The sequence below is a fragment of the Mucor velutinosus genome (genome assembly GCF_035048745.1).
Source record: "Mucor velutinosus strain NIH1002 chromosome Unknown tig00000041, whole genome shotgun sequence".
NCBI lineage: Eukaryota > Fungi > Mucoromycota > Mucoromycetes > Mucorales > Mucoraceae > Mucor > Mucor velutinosus.
In genome coordinates this window covers 1,389,879-1,407,880 of record NW_027041905.1, presented here as the reverse complement: position 1 = coordinate 1,407,880, position 18,002 = coordinate 1,389,879, and the positions used below count along the sequence as shown (strand labels likewise).

At 40.8% G+C, this 18,002-nt stretch overlaps 4 protein-coding genes and 1 non-coding gene across 5 annotated transcripts; 2 read left to right on the top strand and 3 right to left on the bottom strand.

Moving 5' to 3' along the window:
* Positions 1 to 294: 294 nt before the first annotated feature.
* ATC70_000624 (uncharacterized protein) lies at positions 295 to 4,503 on the bottom strand (the record flags this gene model as incomplete). The annotated part of the gene is made up of 1 exon (XM_064820036.1): positions 295 to 4,503. The coding sequence occupies one exon, from the start codon at positions 4,501 to 4,503 to the stop codon at positions 295 to 297; it is 4,209 nt and encodes a 1,402-aa protein (XP_064683956.1).
* A 41-nt stretch (positions 4,504 to 4,544) lies between these two features.
* ATC70_000623 (uncharacterized protein) lies at positions 4,545 to 6,032 on the bottom strand (the record flags this gene model as incomplete). The annotated part of the gene is made up of 2 exons (XM_064820035.1): positions 4,545 to 5,880; positions 5,983 to 6,032. 2 exons carry the CDS (start codon positions 6,030 to 6,032, stop codon positions 4,545 to 4,547), a joined length of 1,386 nt encoding a protein of 461 aa, XP_064683955.1.
* A 1,328-nt stretch (positions 6,033 to 7,360) lies between these two features.
* Positions 7,361 to 7,663, top strand: ATC70_000622 (uncharacterized protein; the record flags this gene model as incomplete). The annotated part of the gene is made up of 1 exon (XM_064820034.1): positions 7,361 to 7,663. The coding sequence occupies one exon, from the start codon at positions 7,361 to 7,363 to the stop codon at positions 7,661 to 7,663; it is 303 nt and encodes a 100-aa protein (XP_064683954.1).
* A 1,760-nt stretch (positions 7,664 to 9,423) lies between these two features.
* Positions 9,424 to 11,162, top strand: ATC70_000621 (tRNA (guanine-N(7)-)-methyltransferase non-catalytic subunit TRM82; the record flags this gene model as incomplete). The annotated part of the gene is made up of 4 exons (XM_064820033.1): positions 9,424 to 9,576; positions 9,632 to 10,198; positions 10,252 to 10,435; positions 10,492 to 11,162. 4 exons carry the CDS (start codon positions 9,424 to 9,426, stop codon positions 11,160 to 11,162), a joined length of 1,575 nt encoding a protein of 524 aa, XP_064683953.1.
* A 1,940-nt stretch (positions 11,163 to 13,102) lies between these two features.
* Positions 13,103 to 13,197, bottom strand: ATC70_000620. Its single transcript has one exon. It is a non-coding gene; the product is annotated as a tRNA-Ile (tRNA).
* Positions 13,198 to 18,002: the final 4,805 nt, after the last annotated feature.

The window sequence follows — 18,002 nt, the reverse complement described above, 5'->3', positions numbered from 1 at the left end:
CATTTTGGCCAGAAACCTCTTTTCATATTTTCATAAATTGCTCAACAATTTTATTCAAAACATGTATCTTACTTGGTATCATTGGATGCGTCTTGAAAAGTACTCCAAGAAAGCCTAAAGATGCATTTTTTTGTAGGGGAGCCGAGCTCCATTTTTTATTTTAAGTCCTTCAAATGTCGCTATGAGTGATAGGAAAGACTGGGTATGATTACAAGAGGATCGGAGGAACGAAAGAAAAAAATAAAAATAACAGATAGAAAAGAGCAAATGGATAAAAGAGGAAAAACTGAATACTTACGAATCTAGCTTTAACTCGGCATCCAAGCGAGCAAGAGAGCGAGCAAGACGATGTTGAACAGTGTCAGCGATGAACGGGGTTCGGTCGAAGATCCAGCGCCAGTGCGCTTGCCATATTGTCAGCAGAGTAGTTGCGAAAAGTTGAGGAATAGAGAGATCATTGAACGAGAGAGAGAGATCACGATCAAGATAGGGAGAGGAACAGAGTAATATTTGTTGGAAGAAATGAATCAGATCAACATCAGAGATTGAGGAAGAAGCAGAGAGATAGGTGTGGTACATGTGTCGCCAGACCAATAACTTGGGAGGGCAGGAGAACAGAGTATGGGTGATATCCTCCGTGGTAGAGGCAGAGCAGATGGTACATAGGGGAGAAGGGTGTTTTTCGGGGATGCGTAAATGTAGCAGAGCTCTTGAAGGGATTTTTTCGTAAATAGCTCGGTACCAGACCGTGCGAGCAGCCAGGGGGATTGAGATTCTCCAGAAGGAGAGCCATTGAGCCGGCCGGAGAGGAGAGAGTGAGGAGGAGGTAGAGGAGAGGGTTTGACGTAGTTTTTTGAAGTAACGGATGCTGTTGAGCGGCAACCGGCCTCGCGAAGGCAAGGAAGAAGGAGGAACGATAATGCTACGGCAGAACGCTCGAAGGGAGGGAGGTTGATGTGGGTTGAGGGTTGGACGAGGAGCAATGAAGCACTGTTGTGCAAAGAAAGGTTGGAATAGTAGTTGACGCGACTGAATGAAATCAGCAACACGTTGGGATACAATAGGATGGCGAGCGAATTGGAAGGAAGGACGAACACGAAGCACCTGATGATCAATATCTAACTGGAAAACCTCGCTTACAAGAAGCTTTCTGGCAACGTCAGAGCCATCTAAAAGAAGATTCGGTGGTATAAAGCTAGAAGAATATAAATTGTTAATAGTAGGAGGAGAATGTAAAAGTATTTCATAAAGAGGGAGTGAGTAGCAAGTAATAGCATCAACATATAAGTTACGACGTTCTGACATCTGAAAGATGGACAAGCAGGACTGAAGATTAGTGATTGGATTGAGATAAGTATTGCGACGGGATGGACTTTGAGGAAACCACAACCGATGGCGAGCATGCCGAAACAAGAGGTAGTAAAAGAAATGAGAGAAGACGGTGGAGGAGTAGCACCAAGAAAGAGTATAAGTTAAGACAGGAAGCGAAGGAGTGTTGTACTTGGAGAAGGCCGGAGAGTCAAGATATTGAAGCAATAGAGGGCACACCCAGTACCATTGCAGAGCTTGTTGTTGAGAGAGAGGATCTAGGAGCCCCAAACCACCGGCAGAGCGAGGTAAAGAGAGAGTAGCAAAAGAGAGTCTAGGGAATATACGAAAATTAATGAAGGCGGTACCCAGGCTTCGTAAAGAGAGCAACTGGGCCTTGGTAAATGTTGTGAGTCGTAAAACATGCCATAATTTGGAATAAATGAGTGAATTGAGAATGGTGACCCGGCCACGGATAGAGATATTGCGTTGGGAGTGGATAGCAATAGCGTTACGGATGGAGTCATACAGTTTTTGAAAGGCAACATTGCGTTGAGTAATGCTGGAACAAATTGGATAACCGAGATAAATGAGTGGAGTGGTGGATGTGCGATCATGCCAAGCGGTGATGCCATAAGATGAGAGCAGGGCTTGCCAAGTTGTTGATGGTTTACCTGAAAGAGATGTAGCTACTGTTTTGTGATAATTCAATAATGCGTTAGAAGCTTTCATGTAAGTAGTGATGGCAGCCTGCAAACGATGGAAATCGTGCGTGTCGCGAAGATACACCAAAGTATCATCCGCATAGGCAAGGATTTTGACCGCCAGAGGCGCAGTTGTAGAAGAAGCTGAAGAAGTTGAACCATCGGGAACAATGGGCGGGTCAGCAGCATCAGAAAACAGTTGTTGCATAGAATCTGAAATAACATCAGATTGGGTATCATTAGAAGGGGGAGGAGCTTCAGTGTGTAGGTTGAAACCCTTGTATTGAGGGTCTTGGTGAATTGATCGAAGGAATGGATCAAATGCGATATTAAACAGTAGTGGCGAGATGGGATCTCCTTGTCGAATACCACGTTGTTGGGTGATATAATCAGTCGAGATATGTCCATTGATGTTGATGTGAATTTGTGTCGAAAAAAAGAGAGTTAGTAAGGAATGAATAATATTAGTAGGCATGTTAAAACGTTGCATCACAGCACGAAGATAATCAGGATGAATGCGATCGTAAGCCTTCTCTTGATCCAAGAGAAGTGCAATACTGTCAGAGGATGTTTCAGCGGCAATGAGGCGAGTGTTGTGGAGGATCATACCATTGTCACCGATGAAGCGACCAGGCATGAATCCTGATTGTTGAGGACATATGATTTTGTTCATAAAAGGCATAAGACGTTGGTTGAGAAGTCGGGTAAATATCTTGGCATCGCAACATATCAATGATAGAGGTCGCCAATTCTTGAGGTTGGATAGGTCGCCGGATTTGGGTAGTAAACAGATGCAGGTTTGCAACCAGCTGGAGGGAAAGATACCCAAGTTGAGAGCATCATTAAATACCTGAACAGAGAGTTTGGCAGCCTTCGGGTGGTTGAAAATCACGTTGAGAATGGGATAAGGTAAACCGTCGATGCCAGGACTGGATTGGAACTTGGTACGATGAGTACCAGTCAATAAGTCGGCATAGGTGAAAGGTTGCTGAAGAATAGTATGAGCATCATCCGGGATGGTGTCAGAGTCAGGGATCGTGTTGCACAGGGACTCGATGCTCGCGATATCGACCGGATCACTGGAATACAACGTGTCATAGAAACTAGAAGCAGCTGTCTGCATCGAAAGAGGATCAGTACATAATGTGTTACTAACTGGATGGAGGAGGCTAGTAATCGCCTGTTTAGCGGCATGAGTGGCAATAGTTCGCTTAAGGTAACCGGCAGAGGTTTCCCCCTTTTCACGCCAATGTTTACCTGCCCGCAATCGTAGGTTCGTAGCAATTTCACGTTGAAGCATACCAATTTGCTTTTCAACGGTGTGTAGTAGTTGTGTCCGGGTACGAGGATCCGAGTATTGACGACATATTCGGTTGCGCTTGCGTTGTAGGCGCCGGTGTTGGCGTTCCAAGGCATTGCTGCGAGCACGACTTACCCGACGAGCGATATCCTGAACTAGAGCTTTAAGAGCATCCCAATTGTCTTGCGGAGAGGCAGGCAAAATGGAGGCGGCGGCATCTATGGAAGCGGTAATCTCCACGGTAGTGAAAAATTCATCTAAAGCTGTAAACAGTTGATCCGTGAAATATTGATTAGTTGCTAGATTGGGGTTAGCTCGCCATAGACCTGATCCCTGACGATCCGACGAAAAGACAAACCGTGCCCGGAGAAGGGCATGATCGGTCCAGGAGGAATCAAGGAACTCAATGTCAGAAGAGTGTAGGTGTTGGAATAAGAAAGCAGAAGCGTACAGGTAATCGATAGTAGATTGACCGTTCTGTCTGCGATATGTTGGTAACAGAGGGCCTTCTTCCCGCGAATGTGTACATTCAAAGAAGTGCGTATTGAGAATCTGATGGAAGTGTCGGTGAAGGGCAGCTCCTGAAGTAATATTGTTAGTATCAAGTTCCTGATCCACACTTTCATCGGTCAGATATGAAGTAGCATGATAGTTGAAATCCCCCATCATGAGCATTGGAGCAAGGTTGGAGGGATCAGAGTCGAGAGGTGTAGATAAAGAGGAGAGAGATGCCTGAGAGGTTGAATAAGGAATGTCGAAAAGAGGCAACGCTAGAAGATTGCGAAAGAACTGCACTCTGGGAGAGTATTGGGCAGGAGCATAGATGTTAAGGAGTGTGAAGGGTGGGAACAACGCATTGGCATGGACAACCTTGCAGGCAAGGATGCGTTGGTCCAGATCGAAGTCTAAAGAATGTAAGTTGATTAATGGATTGAATGAGATAATACCACAATGTTGTGTCCATAAGGTGGCATGAGCTTGGAATTGTAGATTGAGTTGGTCCTGAACTGCCTCAACGGCGTGCGATTCTTGAATACATATAATGTCCAAATGTAAGGAACGTAAATATCGAATGAAGTCAGAGCTAATCTCTGGAGTAGAGGCTTTGACAAGATTGCGGCAGTTCAGGGAAGCTATATTGAAGTTGTGATTGTGCGTAAAAGATTGAATGTTAGTGGTATAATTGGGCATATTAGTGGCATAGGTGTGAGATTCATAGGTGTTAGTACTCATTAGGCCAAGGGGGCTGAGACGCCGTCAGCTGGGCTAATAGAGGTAGAAGAGGTAGCAGGTTGAGTAGTAGAATCTTGAGTTGCAGGAACATCATCCATGTTGACATCGGCCTGTGCTGAAAGGGCGATAGCCTTGGATGATTTGTCAGGATAGATAGCAGAGTAGAGAGAATGATATACAGATTCAGGAAGCCATTGACGCTTGAAGCAAAATTCCCTAGCGACAGCAAGTTGAACATGAGGGACATGAAGGCGCTTGACAATACGTATTAACCGTTCTTGATGGATTCGGGTGGCTTCAGCTTGCACAAAAGCCTGGTCAGGGTTAGTAGTATACTTACGATCACGGAGTAATGAAGGAGCACAAGGGTCAAAATCATTGAGGAGCTTGGAGGAAGGCAGCTTGGCCATGGCATCTTTGACAGTATCGACATAGTCATTGTGTACCAGGAAGCTGATAGTGTTGTTCTCAGGGTAATGGATGTCGAGGATGCGGCTCTGCGATAAGCCAAGTACTCCAAAACCAGCACGGATTTTGGAGATGGCTTCACGACCACGGGATGTAAAGTACAAGAATTGGTACCCATGTGATTCCGATGGGGCCGAGTAAAAACGATTAATTTGTTCCAAAGTTGGAGGTCGTTTGGACTTACCTTTGGGAACAGGCTTGGAAGAAGTGATGGCTTTAGGTTTAGGTGTCTTGAGAGTCTGGGGCTTCTTTGGTGGATCGTTCAATGGTGGAGTGGCGGCCACATCAGCCCATTTGGAGGCCGAGGTACCATCTGATCTCTTCTCAGGTACAGTCGGAGCTGAAGGCAAGGGTGGCAACGAGTGATTGGCAGTTGACTTGAGTTGTGCAATCTCTCGATTAGCGTTATCCAAAGCCAGTTGAAGTTCATGGTTTCTCTTCAACAAATCTTTAATTTGTTCCAGTTGAGAATCGTGTGCAGAAAGACGTGCATAGATTTCCTGGATCCAGTTAGGTAACTGAGGATGACCATGGATTTCGTCTGGGCGGGGAACATGCAGACCGGTACAGACAGTAGTAGGCGTGCTGGGCGCAATAGCAGAGGGTTCTAAGCCCAGGATGGAGGTGGAATCGGTGGAGGAGACTACAGGCATAGTAGTAAGTTGCGAGTCGGTAATCATGGAGACGAGAGGTTCTACTGTAGGTGCGTGAGTGCGAGGTGAACGACGCAAAGGTACAGCGGTAGCTTTGATGGTAGAGAAGCGACGCTTCTTGGACGCAACGGGTAGTTTGGAGGAACGGTTGCCGGCTGTCGTCTGTTTGGTTAAAGTGAGACGAAAGTTGGAGGTAACGGTAGGTGTCGGCTGACTTGACAGACCTGACTGAATTGTTGTTGTTGTGTTGTTTGTCGGTTTTGTTTTGATCTTTACTGCTTAATGATGTTTTCGGGGTTTGAAAGGCCCTAAAAACAATTTAGACGAAAGAAAGGTGAGCCTAAAGATGCATGGGGTGATCATCATATGTTATATAGTCGAATCTGCTAAAATAGTTCAATAGAGTCGAAAATCATTCAGATTTGGCCAATCTGAAACAGACTATGAGTCTGGATTTGAATCGATTTTGGCTGGTGGGGCTGGCTGGCAAACGTAATGCCCTTCTTCTAATCATGGAGGCAATAATAATACATGCTTCTGAAGCCAATATAAAGTAGATGGCAAACTACATAATGATATTATTAGATGATTTGAGGCATTGTATGGAGGTTTTGACATAAAGAATGTGCTCTTAAATGGCAAGCAGCTATAGGAGTAGCAGAACTGACATCAATAAATTGCAAGAAAGGGTGCTTGTCATTCAACATTCTGCTTATTTGACGTTCTGTGATCGTCTTGTTTGATTCAAACTTGATTTCTTTCAAATTAATGAATGTGTTCAGATGGTTAGTCAATGCGAATTCCGTAGCTTGAGAAAGGTAAAGATTGGCAATTGTATTCTTGAAAACGAGCATCAGTATGTCGTATTGCTTGAACAAGGTATTTCCAGAGTAAAGCATCGAGAGTGAAGCTACTTTTTCCAATTTTTTCAAGAAGCCTAGCTGATACAGCTCCGACAACGGTGAATGGAAATCCTCAATAGACTCTTGATTCTGTTAGAGAACCTTTAGATTAGGGCACATCTTGGCAAAGCCGGAGAAGATGTTGCCATTGAATACCTCATCGCTTAACGGCAATTCCTTGACTGCATGTCAAATGCCGTTTGCTGCATTGAGGGTATTCAAGAAGAGAGAAGCCTTCTTAGAGTTTCCAAACAAATTCACCTTTCCGTAAAGGGATTCACAAGCAGTTAGAGTCCACTGTTTGCATATCAGTTGGAGTTATAGCAAAGATTCCTTTACAAGTCCTCCTCATCATCATTGTAGTAGTAGGGAAATCTTTCTTCGAGGTAGTGGAATTATGTGCTGCAAAATCCCTTGGAGTACTTTGGATGCGTCCATAATCAAAAAAAAATGAGTTTTATATAGACAAGAAAGAAGAGGATTAATGAATTAGCTACTATATGAACATTCAAACAGAAAATTATCCGATTGTCTGTATTTTCGCATAATGATACTGGCGAACACCTTATACCAACATCAAGAACAATTTTGAGCGATTATCAGCTTTTGATGGTTATTCTCTGAACGTATTGCGTTGCGCTGCTGTACAGTATCAGAATGGTATGCCTGTCAGTCGCCTACATGCTTCTGTAGTACTCAATATTGTTTCACTCTTCTATCAATCGTTTTTGGCTAGCATGATAGACTTTCGTTTGACAGGTGTTTGAAGAGTTCATAGACATATCCACATGGATGCGAGCTTGGGGACAGAAATTGGCCAACGTTGATTCCATGAGGATCGCTTCATGTCTGGCCAAGGCTTATGTCACGTTTGTTCGTTTAAATGTATTCGAGAACATTGAGGAGAGAACCATTAGATACTTCATTACCATTCTGCCTGGCAAGAACGCTGATTTCATATGGAAGCGCCGTTATGTTGCCTTTTACATCTGGAACCTCAAGGTAGACCCTGGCTCAGTTTGGCCACCTACCATCTCCAAAAATGCTGCAACATCCATACGGATGATGGGCGCCTTGATCTATGTTAACCTTTAGATTGACAAGCTGATAACGCGTTCTAAGCCATCAAATGAGAGGGATTACCTTTACACGGCTGACCTCTGGTGACATTTATGTATGTTCATATTCCACCCAATATTTTCCTCTTATAGGAAATCTCGTATGAGTTGACCATCAGGATGTAAGTATTCAAACTGATAAATCAACTACAGCTATTAAATGCCTTCTTTCAATTTAAATAAACAGTCAGTTACTGTGAATGTCTACTTATCTAGGCCCTTGGCTTGGAGATGGCGGCAAAAGCAGACCACTGATATACGACCAGCATAAGGTACCAATCATTCAATACCTTCAAAATTGATTGAATATCCGAGTCGACATTAACTTCACCAACTGTACTTGTGAGATTGTAAAGGCAAATGGTACAAACCATTCGAAATTGGCTCATTAATCTTCTTCTCATGTTACTTTTCGTACCACACCTTTGGAACTAAGGTGAATCAATTATAATAAAGTGATCCCTAGACAAAACACTAAAATACTATGTTAATTGCTAAACTGTGGATTTCAGTTGATGTTTGACATTTTGAAACTAATTTTAAATGTAGGATTTCATTTCGGTGAGATGATTAAACGCGTCTGCTTCAATAAAATACCACTCAAAAGCTTTGCAAAAATTTGCTGAAGCCAATCGATAAGCCCTGAAAGTAACGAGATCATCTAGGTCTCGGATTATGATTAAGTACAGAAAGAGAGTTTGACTTATGGCATCTCATATATGCCAATTTTTCAGCAATGATCAATCAGAGAAACAGTAAAAGGGATTGCATGGGGTCATTTATCATTCGCGGTTTAACGTAGTGCATCATGGTTTCTGAGAGAAAGAGCTACGGTTTATATAGTAAAAACCATGAAATTGCACTGTAAATGTTAAATTGTTAGGTTTTTCATTGAAACCACTTGTCATTCTTCAACCTATGATGTTTTTGGCGCCAAAAGAATACCTAACTGCTTTCAAACGAGGCAAATCAGCTTTTGGAATCAATCTTGAAAAAGAATTGAGTACCATGGCCAGTTGTAAGCAGCGTTGGTTACTGAAATTCAATATCGTTGTTCCTTGTTTCAATCTGCCTTAGAATAGTGCTTCAATGCGATTGTTCACTTGAAACATGATCTAGAATACTCGTTAAAGATACTGACAACATAATGCGTAGCCATCAATTCCGTAAACAGTGAATCCGTTAATTAGACGACGTAACCTCCGAAGCTTCTCCAATTATTACCCTCATGTCTTGTTTCTAGAAGCATCAGCATTGGAGGTATCAGATTGTTAAATTAGAATTCAATCGAGCACCTTTGCACGCAAACATTAAAAATTTATACGATTTTTTTCTGTGCAATTCCAGTTCTAGATACCATTCTCAGTGATCTTCTTTGAAGTTTCACTTGAAAGATTATCTTTCATTGAAATATTCACGAATTTTTCAGTCAATACCTGTAATATACAGTGTCCGTGTGCTAAGGCGAATTAAAGTTTAGGGCTGTATATGTTAAGTTCGAAACGTTAGCTGTCATGTACAACTTGAATATTCTTGCTTGCTGCTTAAAAGACCTAGTAAACTGATGTCTCTGTTTGAGCGAAATGCCAACTGTCCGTTTACCCAAGGGTGAAATTGGTGAAGAGTCAGTTCACGACAATGAATGAAACCGTTAGATAATATGAAACCATTGTTCAGTTTATATAAAAAGAGTGGGGATCGAGATTTAACAAAGTGTATTCAAATCAGTTTTTGCAAATGGTGAAATCAATTAGTCTACTGGCAGCAGCTGCTACCGTACTCTCCTGTATTCGTGCTGCCCCTACAAATATGTCATACAACAAGAGATCACCTTTTGCAAAGAGAGGTGGCTCTTATCAATGCTCTTCAGATGATAATCCCTCTCTTATGGTAATAAAAAAAAATTGATACTCGTACACGGTACAGCAATCTAATCATATAATAGCTGACCCATTTTGCTGCCGTCTTCTTTGGTGATTTCGATACTGATGGTGGTCAAGATATTCTCGGTCCGTTGGCTGTTCAAGGTGATTTCAAAGCAAGTGGCTACTATGTCAATGCGAATGGAGATGCTGATTGTTCAGATCCCAATGATATCTCTGAATATGCTCTCGTGGTTGGTACTTCTGTCCATGCTAATCAAGTCCGTGTCAAGGGCGCTGCTGATGTTCCTGCCGAAACACAGGGCCTTCAAGAAACCCAGAGCTCCTGTGCTATCAAGACAAATGTCAGCCTATACGATTTTGATCAAGCACAGTCCAATGCCATTGAAGCTTCCAAAACTCTAGCCTCCATGAAGCCCACTTTAATGCTGGATTCCAATGGCAAACTGACATCCATCGGTACATCTAACAATGACTTTCATATTGTCATTTTCAAGTCTTGTAACGATGGTGATTGCAACCCTTTTCCAGGTCAAATGTCTGACCCTTCTGCTATGCTTGAAGGAATCGGAAACTGGAATGGCCCCCAAGAAATGTCATGGCCCTCTGATGGCACCCTTGTATTCAATGTATGGTCATTTCATAAACCACTGATAACAAGTATTAACTTTTTTACTACTAGATTCCAATTGACTCTGGATCAACCTTTACTCTCAAGGGCAACAATCCCACAAATGGCTTAGATCCCTGTAGAACCGTCTTTAATTTCTATCCTTCTGACGCTTCGGGCGCATACAGATCTGGAGATATCACCCTCAAGCGTAACACTGGAAGTAACTTTGGCGGTTTCTCCTTGGCCCCTGAAGGTAAGCTGCCTCTCATATAACCGCAATAAAAACGATGACTGACTAGTTTTGTATAGCACACATTGTAGATGGAAGCACCGGTGCATTTGCTGGTACCGTTGTCGGCCAAGACTATTCTTGGGGCGGCAGTGGCGTTGAAATCCATAATTATAATGCGGCAGGTGGTAGTTGTTCAGCATTTGCTGGTTGCTTTCCCATTCATGATGACAAACCTCCTTCACCTGTTAGACCAGAGACATCGTCTGCTGTTACTGCCACTAGCACGTCCATGAAATCATCTACTACAGAATCTAGTATGCCCACAACCACCACTGATTCATCAAGCACTGAGGCCACCACTACCACTGGCTTCTCTAGCTCTGAAGTTACTACCACTACAAGCAGCAAGCATCATGATGGCACTACTTCCAGTACAGAGTCACCTAACACTGAGGCTACTACCACTACTGATTCCTCAAGCACTGTGGCTACTACCACTACTGACTCATCTATTGCTGAGGCTACTACCACTACAAGCAGTAAACACCATCATGATACTACTTCTAGCACTGGTTCGTCAAGCATTGAGGCTACTACCACTACTGACTCATCTAGCACTCAGGCTACTACAACTTCCACGGAAGTACAAACTACTACTACCACAGCCGATCACGGTGGCCAAACATGTCCTCCAGGTTGTGCCGCTGTAACTGTTACAGTTGTCGAGTATGTCACCATTAGTATATAAATCACCACCTCATTTTTAATAAAATCTCGAAGTTTTTGAGGTTATACTCAAAAAAAAACCCCTCAATCCAACATCTCTCATTGAAAATATCGGCTAATCTACGATTTGGTTGATTCTATTAAATCACATGAGAAAGAGAAATCTGAGCATAATTCCGTCTTGTTCAGAAGCTTTTCTTTGAATGGTGGATGACTTTTATTTAAAGAACATACAGAGTATAAGTTTAGTGGCGTGTTGAATGACATAAATGGGTGTCATGATCACCGTTTTGTGCCACGAGTACAGATCTTGGGAAATTCGCTATTTATTCGGAAGATTAAACGAATTAGGATGTATTGAATATGTGAAACCTAAGTTGCCATCGTTGATACACAGGGTCCACCTCGCTACATCCGAATTGGCATTGTATTAATGTTGTTCCTTAAATTTTTCAAAGGGAAGATTTTAATATCAATGCAAATGTTGGGGGTCATTTTTTTTTGGAGATGCTAATATTTGAGTCGGATACATTTCGCAATGGATCAAGTGCAATATTCAATTTAAACATGCTTGGTTCTAACTACAAAAACGTGAATATAAAGCGAGGCAAATGTATCATACTTATGCGCAAGGAAGCATCAGCAACCAGCGTATGATCAAGTATGATTACCTTCTATATCTAGCTGTGGAAGCGCCAGTTGTGTAAGGTAGATAGATTCGGTCAATCAGGTTCATTTTCTTTGGCACTTCTTTGCCAGTTATCCAATAATGGAGAAATAGTAATTCAATCTACTACAGGAGTCAATGACTTAATATTTATCGATCTTCAATAGCTGGACGCTATGTATCACAACCAGCTGTTATTGAGAATTTGGGAGTCCAATTCACATTTCAAAGATCCTGCTAGATATGACGAGCTATTTCGCAAATTGCAACATTTAAAGAGGTTTCTAAGCACACTTTTAATAACGAAGCAAAGAATAGAGCTCTTCAAAGGCACATTTAGAAGATACTCAAGCTTTCTGCTGGAACAAAGATCAATGTAACGGTTAGAGAGAGCATTCAGTAGCTGACATCTCAATTGCTATGCTTCTACCTTCTTTTTATTCGCTAATTTAAATACTTTACAATGTAAACCTACGAAATGCATAAATACCTATTGAATGAGTGCCAAATGACATAACTTACTTGTTTTTACGCTAATCTCTGTATTTTAGATTGCTTCCAGACAAAATTGTCGTATATAGCTTTCAGTTTGATAGTTGATGTGGCAATATATAGATGAGGATAAACGGTCCTTCAAAATTGAAAGTGCACATTTGTTATAAGCAATTTTTTTCTAGTTTCTAAATTGTCCATCTTTATTTATATTTACAATACTCTTGACACAGTTACTTACAGCAAGCATATAAAGCATCAATGACAGTATGATGATTAATAATTAGACTATGAGCAATGCTTGCTGGGATTTCAACCATTGGATGGAATTAAATCCGGCAGAAGCAACTTTGATGCAGATAAATCGTTGTTGTGACCACATCTGGATGTTCATCAAAGCGAGATCTGCAGTAATTGTGATGGAGAAAAAGTTTGTCAATCTGATAATATGGTAAATTCAATGTGCAAGTGTCTTGTAGCTAATGTTATGCAATAGAGTAAGGACCAGGTGGGAACTCGAGTTTATTTCTTTAAAAAGATGTGATTGGGATCCATGAATTTGAGATGCTGATGCTGATGGGATTCGGAGGCTGTTCTTTCCAATGCAGTTGGATATAATGTTATGATAGTAAGTCAATGATGATGAGACAGCTTACATTGATGCTAATCTTCTAATTGTGTCGATTTGTAATAACATTCTTTCAGATGCATTTCAAGGAAAAAAAAAAAAGGGCACAAAATGATCGCAACAACTGTCAAAATAATTGAAACTCCGCTCAATCCTAGGCAATTATAAAAAATAATGCTCTATGCGAGGATCGAACTCGCGACCTTCGCGTGTCTTTGGTATATTTGAATAATATAAGCACGATGCTCTAACCAACTGAGCTAAAAGAGCGAACTTCTCTTGGCGGGCTATTTATGTTGCTTATAAGGAGCAAAAAAAGAATATGTATGGAGTGTCACTTGAAGTATATACAAATATATATAACCTTTGATTGTGCGAGTTTCTGTCAAAGAGCATTCTACTGTTTATATATTAAGCACACAGCAACTGTGATATATTAAAATAAAGATGTCAATGAAATAAAAACGCCGGTGTAATTGGATTTTAGACTGGAAGAATTATTGTCGAGAAATGGAAAATTTTCGAAATAAGGCAATGTTGAACCATGATGTTCCTATGACAGCCTGCTAAATACAAATGGTTATGAGTAATAAATGGATGGATGCAATGTTGGAAAACGTTGTATTCAAAACCGTTTGTTGATATCTTGACTCACTACTCTGGTTTGACAAAGGTTGAAGGTTGTGTTGCGCATCTCAGCAAGAAGAGGGAACAACGTTTTCGCATCCAATGTCGATGGTAGCGACTTTATATCACAAAGATGATATGCTTACTTTGAGTGGTTGTCAAACTTATAGAGTGTTGAATTCGTAATAATAAAGTTCTTGATAATAATCAGTTATTAACTGTATCTAATGTTATATCAAATGTCATAGCAAGGTCTCACACTAAAGGTTTTAGGCTATTCTTAGGTCCTTTGGGTAAATCATGCTAATCATGATTTACAAATCAATTGTTGGGTAGATAGTAAACCTATTTGTATTATAGTTCATCATCATGCTGTAAACCCTAGCATATTGAAAAGTATATAAATGCATCCTTGGGATGCATTCTCAATAAAAGTGCAATTCTCTGGCAGATTCAATTTTACATTGTATTTTGACATAACATCTAAAACCAGAATGCAAAGAAGAGTTTCTTTATTACAGGGCATCTAACTAGCTTAGATATGATAAATCCCTAGTCAATGACTACTAAGTTGAGATGATATATAAATAGCAGGCTCCTGGGTGTTGAGGATATAGATCATCTCTGAGAGGCAAATGTATTAGGCGTCGTTTATTACATAAGAGGATCTGAGAATGAGCTGAGATGCATAGTAGAAGTGAGAGGTCTTTATTCAAGCAGCACGAAGGAACATGAGTGGTGCCATCAAATGGCTAATCTATATCCTGGTTCCTAGAGAGTGGTAGCCTATGGCCTTTCGTCCCTGGAAGTGGGTTTCAATTCCGACAAATGTTCTTCCGTCAAAGCTATTAGGAAGAACATTCTATCCTGGATCATCTTTGTTGTTTATCCTTGACTGGTGGTTCATGAGTTCTGATGCAGCACATCCTCGTTACTGGTTCAAGGCTTATACAATTATCCCGCATTCAAGATCAAGGTCCTATTGCTGCGGCACTGTCAAATAACTATAAATACCTTTGATATCTACACTAGTTTTGATCCCTATTCAATCTTGGAATAACATAATAAATATATTCAGTTCTAATTGTATTTACTCTGTCTATATTTCGTTATTCTAAACACTGGGGTCTTATTGATTGTTGGTATAGTTTGTTGTTGAGCGACCACCTAAGTCGATAAGTTTCATGCAGTGTAGATTGATCTGGACATCTTGACATGGGGATATTGAATCTATTGTGGTTCCCGATGAGGCGTCCGTGCACACAATATTGACTGGACTTGTAAACATAGATGCGATGTGATACGATAAACATCATCTATGTTACTACACTATGAAAGTGGCTTGAGGAGAAAGTAAATGTAGCCCAAAATGCATGCTTGTATTCAAAATGGCTCCCAACTTGGAAGTTGGAAACATTTTTATACACTCCGAATTTAATATAAGGTTAAAGACAGCTACCCAAAAGATTGAAATATGTTGGAAATCAATGACAAACGACGCATGTTTTGCGGGGCATTTCGTACATGAAGAAACGGATACCTAATATACAGTGCTGTACCCATTATTTTATAACCTCCCCACATAATAAATTTAGAAGACACCCCTCACAACTAACTGTTATGCAATGGATGCCAGGTGAAATAGTTGCATCGTATTATCTTACTTTTGAATAAAGAAGAATTCAAATAATAAATGTCTGGGCACTCTTTTATTACAAACACAAAATAATATCAAATGACAAATCAATACAAGAATGACTAGCTAGAATCCTTCGGTCCCTGAACTTCTGAACCAATCAAATTGCTTGAAAACTCCGCTGGCCTAAAAATATCTGCGAGGGTTTCCCCCTGTTTTGATGTGAAACAAAATTTTAAGTGCCGCTATAAGAGCAATATAGCCGCTGCTATCATCAAACTTCCCTCAGGTGCTAGAGCATGCTTTACTTACACCACCTAGCTTTAAATTCAGGCATTGAGACCCTCAATCACCACTAAAGTGAGTAGTGATAACCAAGTGGAGGCAGGCTATCCACCTCCTAGCCTCGGAAAAGGCTTGTTGAGCTTCAGGGATAGGCACATCCACACAGGATATACCATAGTAAAAGCCTTGATTATTAAGGTCAAAAACGCGATCATTTGATTTTCGATGAAAACCATGAGGGGTCCCTCATAGGGTGGCCATAGTTGTTTTTGGGCGTTTTTTCGACCAATTGGTTGCAAGAAAAAAAACGACCAAAACCTTAAATAATGCCCACCTCAAGAGTTGGGCGTTCTGCATAATTTTCTTTATTTTTTGAAAAAACAGTTACAAGTCTAGTGTAATAAGAGTGCAATGATTCTGTAAAAAAAAATATATATCTACTAGGGAGGGGCGGATTGGTGTTACTATTTGTATGTCTTTAAACTTGGGCAATATTTATTAAAAAACATGAAAAATATTTTTGGGCGAGTAGTATTAGGATCAAGTGATGGATTTATTGTGATAAAAATACTGTATATAATGAGTTGTAATGACAGATATTTTCACTGCCGTTCAATGCTTGTCAAAAAAAAAAGACTATCTATATATATATATATATGTGTTATGCTAATGTTTCAATCATGCGGATTGAAACGTATGTATGTAACGTGGATCATTACATCTAGTTGTTTCTTCTGCCACTGATTGCTCCTTCAATTTCTCCTCTCATCTCTTGATATACTCACGCTTCTTTCAAATTATAAGCAGATGGTGGCATAATAAATGTAATCAAAACAAGTTTTAGATTGATAAAAAGGAAAGGATATGAGACCACATTGACAGCAGCAGATCAAGAGTGGCCAATGTTGTAGAGCATTCGGTTGGTGCTGTTTTTTAACCAGAAAACGCCCAAAAACAACTTTGGCCGCCCTATCATGCTTTTTGGTCGGATTTTGTCCATGTTTTTTTTTGGTACCCAAAAAGTTGAGCAATAGTGGCAATAAGTAACTGCCAGATGGGAGCAATTGTTTGGTACTATTCTGACCATCTAAAACGACCTTGAACGCGAGAAAGCACAGCTCAAATGCACCCAGATTTGACTGTATTAGACACCCTCTTGACTAAAAAGGGGAAATGCCAGTATGCTGCTTGCCCGTACGTGAAGTAGCTATGTGTATATGGATGTAGAACATCACATAGAAATTATATCCACAGAAAATATGAAGGCTTTTCATGTGTAAGTGGAGGGTCAAAATGAAAGTAGCAGTTTGTTGATAAGATACGCCTGGGTAATGGATAGCGCGAGCTGCCGCTACGCAGGTTGGTTTTCATCGAAGTAAAGCGAAGGTAAGGAGCCATCCGAGCTTAAACACTCGTATGCTATAGTGAAACTCTTCATTTTGAAGATGAAATTGAGATCGTTTAGTTATTTTTTTTAGAGTAGTATCCATGAGGTACTACTAATGTTTTTGGGTGGATTTTTGAAGGTGTTTTCAGTCCCTAAAAAGTTTAGTGAAGATGCCAGTACGTAAATGCTAAATCGAAAGCAATCGCTTGGTGCTATTCTGACGGTCTAAGGCGGGTTCGAACACGAGAAATTACTGCTCAAATGTATCCAATATCTGCTGTGTTTTGCACACTTTTTTGTAGTAAGAGGTAATGTCAGTATGATGTAGGCATGTATATAAAATATTCCCAGTAATACAGATGTGAAACGCTCAAGAAGAGTCAGATTCCCAGCTACAGTTTTCTTACAGCTGATTTCTATATGATAGTAAAAGGTCAAAAGGTAAGATTCTAGCATGTATGATCAAAGTGTTCGTAGTCAATTAATCAACATTGTCGTGGCTCGTCCAGAGTCTGTGCAAACTACCAAAAACGAGGCCTGATACACTAAGATCGTCATAAATATGCTTTCTAGGCAGGCGTTATTTTGACACAGTGTTCGTGACAACTTGCCAACCATCCAGAAATTTATGGTTCAATATCTTGTTTGGTGGTTTACACATAGGCTCGGTCGTGATATCTGAATCGCTAAAACTTGCCAGCTTAATATGAGCACGAAGCCCTTATCACTCGCGTTATTAACACATCTCCTGTTGGTGACTTCTTGAACAGAGTAATGACTTCACTTGACTGTTACCGCGGCCTACTCTATTACTATCGACCTAACTCAAGCCTTTGACTGACAGAAGGCCATTATGATCGGCTCGGCTACCTTCTGAGAAAGCAACAGCTACTTGTGGCCTATCCGTGAACATATACGCAGGGGCAATGCCAGGTTTACTAGAATCTCGGTGTCTTTAATCATGTATCAACAGTTTCTCATGATCCCTGCCTTGTCACCGCCATCGCTGCCAAACTGTCATTAACCAAACCACCAAATTTGAAGGCTTTCCAGCCTTCGTATCTTCACGTGTAAACCTTTTTGAGCCACTGGAATGACGACAAAAAATTGTGCTTGAGTTGTAGTAACTTCCTGACACTT